This window comes from Ailuropoda melanoleuca, chromosome 11 (assembly GCF_002007445.2).
Source record: "Ailuropoda melanoleuca isolate Jingjing chromosome 11, ASM200744v2, whole genome shotgun sequence".
Lineage (NCBI taxonomy): Eukaryota > Metazoa > Chordata > Mammalia > Carnivora > Ursidae > Ailuropoda > Ailuropoda melanoleuca.
Window position 1 is genome coordinate 41,959,372 of NC_048228.1, and position 12,214 is coordinate 41,971,585.

General features: G+C 36.8%; 1 protein-coding gene across 7 annotated transcripts in view; it reads left to right on the forward strand.

Annotated features, from left to right (window-relative positions):
• Positions 1-12,214, forward strand: part of MAPK10 (mitogen-activated protein kinase 10) — a 295,270-nt gene that overhangs the window by 158,552 nt on the left and 124,504 nt on the right. For all 7 annotated transcript variants that reach the window (XM_019806268.2, XM_019806256.2, XM_034671580.1 and 4 more), the window contains one exon: positions 5,991-6,160. In XM_019806268.2, the coding sequence (XP_019661827.2) occupies positions 5,991-6,160 (170 nt within the window). The remainder of the gene's footprint in view (positions 1-5,990; positions 6,161-12,214) is intronic.

The window sequence follows — 12,214 nt, forward strand, 5'->3', positions numbered from 1 at the left end:
TTGATTCATTTAAACAGGAGATTAATACTCACTGGAGAAATGAGTTATTTTAAAAAATAATGTGAATCAATAATAGGATAGACTATTCCAAACCTATAATTATTTTGAACCATATTGATTTTCATGTTACCACTGTGATGATTTATAATTTTTAAATATAATATTACTTATTTATAATCAACATAATTAATTTCTTCTCTGGAAAGAGACTTTCCGTTTTGGTGAGCATTTATGAATACCTTTGGGTTTTAGTATAAGCTCAATATAAATTGATGATGGAATGTTTATTTTCATGAGCTAACTGAGAGAACATTAGTTGGATACTATATTATACCTTTGAGGGAGGGAAACACTTGCCCTGGGAATATGACATCGGGGCCCGCTAATGAGGTGCTGATACCAAAGAGGGCCACTGTGAAATTTTTGATACCACGTCTTTTGTTACTGCACTTCTTCTACTTTTTGCCTCTCCAACTAGCTCTCTTTAATTGTGATGTCTCATGTCTCTTACATCTACTATTTTCTAAAATAGTGGTTCTCTAAGTATAGAACTTGCTAGAAATATGAACTCTTGGCCTTACTCGAGTCCTATTGAATCAGAAACTTTTCAGTGGGGCTCAGCAATCTTTTTTTTTTTTTTTTTTACAAGCTCCTCAGGTAGTTCTGATCCATTTTAAAACTTCAGAATCTCTACCTCACACTATTAGCCAGGCATGCTCTCCCAATGTGAAGGTTTGGTTCTTCTCTTTTTGGGTTCAGCTCATCAGTTCTGTGACCTTTTTGAAATTCAATTTGGATTTGTAAGCTTGGGGCACAGATGAGATCTGGGGGAAGCTTTTCAACACAACATATTTGCCATCAAATTTTTGGTTATGACATCAATCCAAGAAAATTTCCAATGCTGTTCTCTCTATGTCTTACTGTTTAACAATTAAAATAGCCTTTTTCCATGGGGTGCCTGGGTGGCTCAGTCGGTTAAGTGTCCAGCTCTTGATTTTGGCTCAGGCCGTGATCTCGGGGTCATGAGATCAAGCCCCGAGTTGGGCTCCATGCTAGGCATGGAGACTGCTTGGAATTCTCTCTCTCTCTGCCTCTGTCCACCCCACTTGTGCTCTGTCCCCCTTCTCTTTAAAAAAAAAATAAGTAAAAAATAAAATTAAAATAGAATAGCCTTTTCCCAGTTATGTGAGGTATTATCAAAGATGTGTTTTCTAACTTTCAGATTTTACATAAAGTTTAATTCAAAGCTTGTTATAAAGAAGATACTTGAAAAGAAATTTGTGTGTGTATATATGTATGTGTGAACTCACAAACTTTGTAACGATGATTTTCAATGTTATTGTGAGAAATTATATACTTTAAAATGGAGATAAAAGGTCACTAAAGAATTTTTATTTTAGAATCATTAGATACTTCATTTGAATAGCTTTTTTATTTGTCACTTTTGACTGGAAATTCTTCTCTTACTGAAAGTTTCCTGCTGGTATAAACTCTATGATTGTTTTAACCATTTCTATCAAACTACCAAGTCCATATATAGCTTCCCCCATGGTATGAAATATTCTGTTATAGGTATGCACTGACAAAAATTACTGGACACTTCTCAGCAGTGTGAACAATTACCTAGTTGCAATGATATACTTACTCCATTAAAGCACTTGGCCAACTATTAACCTGTCTTAATACCGGGACCTTGTGTAAGTCTTTGAGTCTGGGGCAGTGGGGCTCTTCCAAATACTAGAATCTGAGGTGAGGGGTAATCCTTGTCCTAACTAGGACTCTGGTTTCCACTTTGGGTGTGCCGTGACCAATGGAATTTGGCAATCCATAAAGACACAAAATGTGTTTCCTGATGCAGATGCAGAAATAATCATTTTACTTTTCAAATATGTCAGGCAGAGGTGTAAGTTCCCTTTCACAGTCTTCAGATGATCCTTCCCTGTAGTGTACAGTTCTTAACATGCATCAGCATACTTAGAGGGCTTATTGAAACGGATTGTTGGGCCTTGCCCACAGAGTTTCTTTTTTTTTTTTTTTAAAGATTTTATTTATTTATTTGACAGAGATAGAGACAGCCAGCGAGAGAGGGGAACACAAGCAGGGGGAGTGGGAGAGGAAGAAGGGCTCACAGCAGAGGAGCCTGACGTGGGGCTCGATCCCGTAACGCCGGGATCACGCCCTGAGCCGAAGGCAGGCGCTTAACCTCTGTGCCACCCAGGTGCCCCCACAGAGTTTCTGATTCAATAGGTATGGGGTGGGAGTGAGCATCTGCGTTTCTAACAGGTTTCCAAGTGATGCTGTGCTCCAGGAAGCACACCATGAGAGACTGCTTTAATGCTGACTTTCTCAAAGTTAGATTCTCAAATCCTCAAGTCAGAACTACCTGGATTACCTAGTAATCTTCAGATCATCAGGACCTATGATGATGACCTAAATCCAAATCTCCACGGTGGTGTGATAACGATTTGCCTTTTGTCAAGTTCTTTAGGTGCTCCAAGTGTATATTTACATTTGAGAACCAGAGGGGTGGTCCAGGGATACTGTTAGCCTGAGAAAACACTGACCAAGTCTCCTCTTAAACATTACCAATTTTATACCTGTGGTTTGGCATCTAGTAGTTGTTTTATACATAGTAAATGAATTAATGAAAATGAATGAATGCCAGCAATTAGTTGCTATTCCTTTTTGTTTCCAGCACCTGTACTTTATTATACTACAGAATATATCACCTGTATTTTAACTTCTTGCTTACTTGACTGCCTCCATCTAGACAGAGACCTTATCTTTTTGTTGTATCTCCAGTACCAAACCCAGCATCTGGCGTGGAATATCTGGCACATGTATATTATCAGCATTTGTCGAATTAAATGATTGTAAATGTTGAGTAGGCTATCCCTTACGGTTAGTCTGAAAAAGATGTTGCATGAATTGTTAAAATCCCTTGGTTTCTTTGAATATACATTAAAATGTTGAAAGAGGAGGGCCAGCGTAGTGGAGTCAAGTATAATATGAAGACTGAGACCAAGGCTAGAAAAACCATAGGCAAGTCTGAAGGAGTAGGGTGGTACCAAGAGACAGCATGAAGTCAGGTGTCTGGAACACAAAACATTACATATGGTTAGTATATATTTGCAGTACATTTGGAACAAGTGACATTTCGGAGGTGAAGAGAATAAGTTGGGGAACGAGAAGTGGATTATGTGGGTCTGATGAAGATAGTGTGTGCTGAGAATTTCGTGGGTGATGAGAAATGAGAACATTAAGGGATGTACATAAAAGGATCAGAACATGACAAATGAAGTCAGGCACTTCATCCATCCCAAATTAACCTTGGCAATGAATTCATTGGTAGTCTTGTTCCACTTACTTTTGTTTGTTTTTTTGTTTTTATATTTATTAACTTCTTCAGTTACTCTTTTACCTTTCAAAGTTAGGAAGAAAAAAAAAAGGACTTAGGGTTAGTCTGCTGATATACTAAAAAGCCTAGAGTTGAAATGGACTGTGGTGTGGAGAGAAGCTCCTGATTCTAAAGTTGAAATCAAGGATTGTTGATTGTTTAAATACTAATGTCGGTTTTGCTGTAGTCCACACTCATTGTTTAAATTCTAAATCCTGTTATAGTCTCCTGAATAGACTTACAAGGCCCTGGGTTTTTTGTTTGTTTTTTATTGTTGTGGTTGGTGTTTAAGATTATATTTTTTATTTTGAGAGAGAGAGAGCGAGCATGTGCATGGTGGGGAAGGGGCCGAGGGAGACTGAAGTGACCTCCGCTAAGCATGGAGCCCTAGGTGGGGCTCGATCTCTCTACCCTGAGATCACGACCTCAGCAGAAACCAAGAATCCAATGCTCAACCAACTGCACCACCCAGTGGCCCCAATCTTGTTTTTTAATAGTCTTGTTTAATTTCCTGTTCCATGCTTCCCAGACTATCTCCTGGATTTCAGACCTCTCCTTATTGTATTCATAAATTACCTGAATTTTCAGTCTTCTTTCCAAACAACCTAGATTTCTCATCTTTAGTCCATTCTGTTCTTTGAGGTCTGTGTGTATTTGTACTGGATTGCTGCGACCATATGTCTTCCGGTCATAGGCTGCCGACGGTCATGTGCATTCCGCTTTAAGTCTCTCTGGGGTCGTAAGGTCCTCAGACTAGATTTGTAGGTTTTGCCACTTATGTCCATATAGTCCCCACTGTACTCTCCTTGTTTATATTACTTGGTGCCACCTTGCTCCCTTTCCAAGAGCATGTGGGGACAAGTTAGTTTGTATTTTTCTATTTCAGTTATTTTTATTTAGAAATGAAATGCCAAAAATTTCTAAGGACAATGGTTTTATGACCAACCAGAGGTTCAGAACCTAAAGAGGTCTAAATCTTCTTTCAAATTATGTGAGAATCAGATTTTCAGAAGTCAATATGTATTAAAACCATACAAAGATCCTTTAGAATCTGGACTCAGAACACTAAAGGCAGAGTTTTTATTTTCTTTTGTTTACTAATTAAAGCTTTGGCATAACTCAAAAGTCATGAGGTATGTAAGAAATTATTCATTGTGTAAGAAATTATTCATTGTGTAAGAAAGTCCCACTCATTGCAGGACAACCAGCATTGTTTGATAAGCCAACTGTATAGAAGCCACATCTCCACCATATGGTATACCAGAACACGCACACAAATCTCCCAAATGCCCAGGAAGGGTTAATGCCCCTTCTAAAGAGAACCATTGATTTCTACTCTTCCATTTTCAATTTTTGGGATTGGGAAGGAACCCACAAAACATGAGAACGCTCAAAACCTAAGCAAAATCGGCAAAAAAGGAGAGGGAATGACTATTGGGTAGGCATCCACCAGTGTGTGCCACAAAAAAAAAAAAAAGACAATATTCAAGGTCCTTTCTAGCTATAGAGTTGAAACTGTTTAATGTCACAAAATGCAGTATAAGTTTATGTGTAAGCAATAATTATGGATAATGGATATTTATATTACGTATATTAATAAGTCATGTTTCAAAATTTAAGGACAGATTCTTCAATTGCTAAATATAATAGGTAGAAGAACTCTTAAAATAAACAAAAGATACACAATCAAGGTATTTATTTATTTATTTATTTATTTTTTTTTTAAAGATTTTATTTATTTATTTGACAGAGATAGAGACAGCCAGTGAGAGAGGGAACACAAGCAGGGGGGAGTGGGAGAGGAAGAAGCAGGCTCATAGCGGAGGAGCCTGATGTGGGGCTCGATCCCACAACGCCGGGATCACGCCCTGAGCTGAAGGCAGACGCTTAACCGCTGTGCCACCCAGGCGCCCCAGGGTATTTAAATCTAAGCTTGTAAAGAATAAAAAAATGTCATGTGGCATTTTAGAATAGTGTTAATTTGGACTAAAATTAAGCTATCATTAAAATTAAGCTATCATTAATAGCTATTAAGCTATTAAACTAATGTTTAATGTAAGATGACAGCTTTTTTGTATTATTGAGAACAAATGAAGTAAACACTATTTAATTCAAATTTGCCTAATTAAAAAAATTAAAACCACACATTATTCTGTATCTCATTTCTTTCTGAGAAAGGGATATAGATACAATCTCTTATCCTTTCTCATATGGCTGTTATAATGGATGATCAGGAATCACCTCTGAAGTTTCTAGCATAATCAATGGACCCAGTATGTTTGGTAGATGTTTGCTTCATAAATAATTAAATGGTTTTAATAAAATGTTTCAGAAAAAATTATGTAGATCTAATGTAAGATTATTTTATTATTATTAGTTTTAATACTGAAAACAAATTTTTCTATGTATTTTTCTGAGTTCTTTTACTCCAGATTATCTTACATGGATTAATATATATTTTTATATGAAATACAGTTTTATATAATGATGATAGATGACTATGAATTAGTAATCATTAAAAAAACAGGCTTTTTTATATCTCATTATCATACTGGTTGTTCACTTGCTCATGTTTTTGTTGTTGTTTTCACAGGGATTCGATAAACAAGTGGATGTGTCATATATTGCCAAACATTACAACATGAGCAAAAGCAAAGTTGACAACCAATTCTACAGTGTGGAAGTGGGAGACTCAACCTTCACAGTTCTTAAGCGCTACCAGAATTTGAAGCCTATTGGCTCTGGGGCTCAGGGAATAGTTTGGTAAGTGGAATATATATATTATTTATTTACTTATTGAAGTATAATTAACATACAGTGTTTTATTAGTTTCAGGTATACAACATATTCAGCAATTCTATACATTACTCTGCTCATCATGATAAGTGCAGTCACCATCCATCACCAAATGTTACTACAATCTTATTCACCATATTTCCTATGTGGTACTTTTCATCTCTGTGACTTCTTTATTTTATAACTGGAAGTTTGTACTTTTAATCCCCTTTCTCTGTTTCATCCATCCCCCTCACACCTCCTCTCTGGCAGCCACCAGTTTGTTCTCTGTATTTAAGAATCTGGTTTTTGGTTGTTGTTTGTCTCTTTGTTTTGTTTTTTAGATTCCACATGTAAAGAGATCATATGGTATTTGTCTTTCTCTGTCTAACTTATTTCACTTGACTTGTATTTTTAGAGGGACTAATGCTGTGTATGTCAACTAGCCAAACACACACACAAATAAGCATAAATAAATAGCATGATTTGAGATAGGAAGAATGCTTTCTATCAAAGAAAAATGAAATAATAAGCATTATTTGTAATTCATTACCCATTTACTAAAAATATGTACAACTTTGCTTGTGACTAGTCTTTCTACTCACCAAAAATGTCCATTTCACAACAACCATAGAGAAACAAAGAAAACCAGAGGTTTTCTAGCTGTTGCTAATACATTTAGAAAATTTTACTTGGATGTTTTCACAGCAAGAATTGAGGGGATATGTGTTAAGATAACATGGAAATAAACTTCCCTGCACTCTAAGGAAGTATAAATGATATCTCAAATGTTCCTGTCACTTTTAAAGTTCAATATTTAAAATTCAGCTACCTAGGGGCACCTGGGTGGCTCAGTCATTAGGCATCTGCCTTCGGGCTCAGGGCGTGATCCCAGTGTTGTGGGATCGAGCCCCACATCAGGCTCCTCTGCTGGGAGCCTGCTTCTTCTTCTCCCACTCCCCCTGCTTGTGTTCCCTCTCTCACTGGCTGTCTCTCTCTCTGTCAAATAAAAAAATAAAATCTTCAAAAAAAATTCAGCTACCTATTAGAAAAGTGGTATTTAAAAATATCTGTTGTTTCCAAAATGGAAAGATTCTGGGCTTCCTTAGTAATCATTCTTTTATGGCATTTTTGAGTGGCAATTTGAAATGATGACAACTCAAAACCTGATTACCTTTCATAAAATTCTTGCAGAAGTGATGATATCAAATTGATAAGCATTTATTTTATGTAGTCTTAGCTTGCAATGTAGCCAACAAATGTATTTAGTGTGAACTTATTAGCATAATAATTTTCAACTTGATGACTCATACCCATAAGTAAAAATTTAGCACATGCACCATAAATATGTATATTTATTTATAGAAGATATTTACTTAGATCAATATACTTATTTGTTATATAAATTACTGCTACATAATAAACATTATTTAAAAACATTTTATTTACACCTTTTTTTTCACTCATTTGATACATTGTAATTTTGATGGTAGTGGTAGTGTTCGCTATTTTTTAAACTTTCTTTTTATATTTCATAAGCAATTTTAGAATCTGGTTCACTTCATTTTTTATTTTTTTAAAACTTTTTTTTTCAGAGCAAAATGATTCACAGCAAAATTGAGAGGATGGTACAGAGATGTTCCATATTCCTCTATATTCCTCGTACCTCCACACATCATCATGCTTAGCCTCCCCCATCATCAACATCCCCCACAAAAGTGGTACATTTATTACAGTTGATAAACCTACATTGATACATCATAATTACCGAAGCCCATAGTTTAGATTAGGATTTATTCTTGATGTTGTACTTTCTGTGGATTTAGACAAATGTAAATTTATATGTATCCATTATTATGGTATCTTACAGAGTATTTCCACTGCTCTAAAAACCCTCTATGCTCCACATGTTCATCCCTCCTCTTATTCCCAACTCCTGGGAACCGTTGATCTTTTTGCTGTTTCCATAGATTTTAAAGATTATTTATTTATTTGAGAGCGAGAGAGAGCAAGAGCAGTGGGGAGGAGCAGAGGGAGAGGGAGAAACAGACTTCCCACTCACCAGGGAGCCTGAGGCGGGGCTCCATTCCAGGTCCTGGAGATCATGACCCAAGCCCAAGGCAGACACTTAACCGACTGAGACACCCAGGTGCCCCTTTATTTTTTCCATAGATTTGTCTTTTCCAGGATGTCATATAGTTGGAATCAAACACAATATAGCCTTTTTAGCTTGGCTTCTTTCACTTAGTAATATGCCCTTCATGTTCTTTCATGTCGTTTCATAGATTGATAGCTCATTTCTTTTTATCACTGAATATTTCATTGTCTAGGTATGCCACAGTTTATCCATTCACCTACTTTAGGACATCTTGGTTTGTTCCAGTTTCAGTAATTATAAATACAGCTGCTCTAAATATCCATGTACAGGTTTTTGTGTGGACATAAATTTTAAATGTTCTCTTCATTTTCATAATTGGTGTTAAGTTCACTCGCAAGGCTTAGTCAATGTAAAGGCAGTAGTGCATGGTTGGTGCACTTTGAAATAATTTATTATCATTTAAACCTGATTTATCAAATTTACCAAAACCTTTATTGAAATTTACTTAATAGTTATCTAATTTCAATCAGTAGTTGTTTTTGCTATTAAAAAATGGAACAGTTTAATATTTTTAATAATGGACCAAACCTTTCATTTCAAAGATATTTAAACAGGTAACAAAATTCCTATTTTTAGTTTTCATTTTTTTATTAGTTATGGTGCAGGTCTGAGGTGAACCTCTTTGTGGCACAAAATAGTTTCATGGCATGGTAGGCAGAATAATGGTCCCCTGAAGACGCCCAGACTCTAATCCCCCAGAATTCTTGACTATGTTATCTTATGTGGCATAAGTGTTATCTTATGTGAATGTAATTAAGGTTAAGGGCCTTAAAATGGGGAGTTTATCCTGAGATATCCAGGAGAGATCAATTTAATCAGATGAGTTCTTAAAAAGTGGAAAAGAAAGGCAGAAGAGTGGGTCAGAGAGATGCAATGGGAAAGGAGAGATAAGAGATTTAAAACATGAGAAAGGCTTGCTTTATTGTTGCTGGTTTTGAAGATAGAGGATGAAGGTCATGAGTCAGGGAATGGGCTGGCTTCCAGAAGCTGGGAATGGCTATCAGCTGCCATTCAGCAAGAATATAGAGGCTGCATTAGAGTCATGCAACCACAGCGAATTGGACTCTCCCAACAAACCCAAATGAGCAAGGCAACAGATTCCTCTCTAACACCTCCAGAAAGGAACCAGTCTGCTAACATCTTGACTTCAGCCTGGTGAGGTCCATGTAAAGGTTTCGGACCTGCAGAACTGTCAGATAATAAATTTGTGTTATTTAAGCAGCTAAGTTTATGAAGGTTTGTTGTGGCAGCAATACTAATACAGATGGTATGATAAAGATTCCACTATTAAGATAAATGCTGTAAATCTAGAGAAGGCACACTGAACTATAACATTTTCAGAGGAAGGACTTTAGGGTGCCTCTGTCAATCCCCCTCAAACTATGAAATTTCCTTTTTCTTTTCAAACATTTTTTACCCTAGGTAATATGAGACCAACTGCTAGAGGGGGATAACATGTGTTTGGGAGGGACCAGTATTAATTTGTTTATTAAATATTAGTAATTTTAATTTCCTTTCTACATTACAATTTATATTTTCTGCATTCTGCTAGATGTTTTGTATACCACCTGGGGAGTGGGAACCCTATTTAGGAGATCACTGCATTTACGAACAACTTTCAAAATGTAATAGAAAATAAGACAAAAGAAAAATTTTTATGAAGGAGGAGAGACAGGAAATGGAGGAGGAGAGACAGGAAATGGAGGAGGAGAGACGAAATGGAGAAAGCAGAGGGGTTTCCGGTTATCTTTCTTTAAAGGAAAATTGTAGAACATATGAAAGTTTTCCTATGCTTCTCAGTTCATACTCATTGGGATTGTTTTATTTTCCTTTGAATGAAACTGCCACAGAAAATGAGTGAAAGGAAGCCAATAGATCTTTAATGATTGAAAAATAGACCCAAAGCAGTATTTTTCTCAAGAAGTTAGTGGACTGTCCCAGAAACATCTGAAAATCTACTAAAAATTTTGTGGCATATTTTTAGGATATTTTGAGTCTCTATTTTTACTTGTACAGACAGAAATCATCTTAGGTCTTAGGTATACTACCTGAAATAGATTTCAATGAATAAAATATTTTCCTTGAGTAGAATTTTTAATCCAGTTTTACAACAAATTTATCAGCAAATCTGTCAGTAAGGACACCTGAATTCCAAAATGTTAGCCTTGGAGTTTCCTGGGATTATTGTTAGTCTTTTGGTTTATAGCTGAGGGAAATAAAGCTAGCAAAGACCAAGATGAAAGGACAGAAATAGGATGGCATATTCCTCTTCCTCATTTTCCAGTTCACTACTCTACCATGTGCACGGACACCACAATTCCAGCACGTTCCTTTCTGGACATGAAAATAGTTGTGCCTTCCTTGTCCCTCTTTCTCAACCTAGCTTTGAGATATCTTTGTTTATTTATCATGACATAGGTTAGTAGTATACTATGTCTCTTGAAGATCTATTCTTGTATTAATTTGTCCTCTCTACAGCCTTTAATTTAATTTCCTTTTTATTGCCTTTTGTCACTGATTTTCTTTAGAACAGGAATAAAACATGGAGGAACCAATTCCAAAAGGGATGTTTATCATGAGGTTTTTTGTTTTTGTTTTGTTTTTTTTACATGTGCCACTACAAAATTTTGTGTGTTTGTGTAATAAGGATTTTGCTTTTCAAGTGCAAATGTTGGCATATTGGTACTTATAGTTTGATATAGAGTCTCATTTCTACTGTTCCAGTTACCTTACATTTATAATTGGGTTCTTATACTTTCTTTCCTCTCTTTGGATTGCTTCATTGCTTACTTACTATCAGGGGAACAAACAGGCAATACTAATGTATCTTCAAAAGGAATTAATCACTACTATGCTATTTTTTCATTCACCATGGATGATGGACCAACAATGTAATTATTGAGAATCATTAAATAAAATCTAATGGGAAATATTTTGGAATAAATGAACATTTTCTTTCTACCTCTGAGGGGAAAAAAAAAGATTATCTATTGTAACAGAAAGATACAATGATTGAGCATGGTCCAAGATGGCAGTGTAGGAAGGTCCTGAACTCATTTCCTCCCATGGACTTCCAAGTCTACACCTACATAAGGATCATTTCCCTCTGGAAAAGATCTGAAAACTAGATGAACTGTAAGGATAAAAGGATAAAAGGAACTAAAGGATAAAAGGACCACATCAGGAATCTTAGGACAGGCAGAGAAACAATCTGCAACCCCCTCCCCGCCCAGTGCAGCAACACACAATAGGGAAGGATCTCACCAAATAGGCACATCTCCCAGAGGAGCAAAGGGTTGGTGTCCCACATCAGGCACACCGGCCCATGGAATGTACACCAGAAAGATGAACCCCCAGAATGTCTAGTTTGGAAAACCAATGAGGCTGATGTCTGGGGATCCCAAAGTGCTGTAGGAAATGGAGGTTCCCCTCCTGGGAGGCTCATGTGTGGTCTTGCTCTGCCGAAGACCCAGTGAATAAACAGCAGTTTGAAAAATACCTAGAATATATGTGAGGGAGATTCATTTGCTGATCTGAGGTCATTGCCTGGAGGGTTGGGAGGCACTTGAAATTCTCTCTGGAGACAGAGGCACTGACAGATGCCATTGTTATACTCTCCACACAAACTGCTAGCACAAGCAAGTAAGCTTAGACATGGGATCATGGCTGGGATGGGTTGGGGTTAGAACTTATGGCACTTGCTGAAGCCAGAGAGCACAGGAAGTTGCAACTTTCTCCTGTTCCCTGGCTGGGGCGGACAAGAACAAGCAGTCATGGGATCCTTCCACGCTCTGCCTAAAGATGGTACCTCACTGACAAGGCTCTCTCTTGCTGTATCATTGAAGGCTGCAGGCATGCGTAAACAAGACATTTTTCTCCTGTCT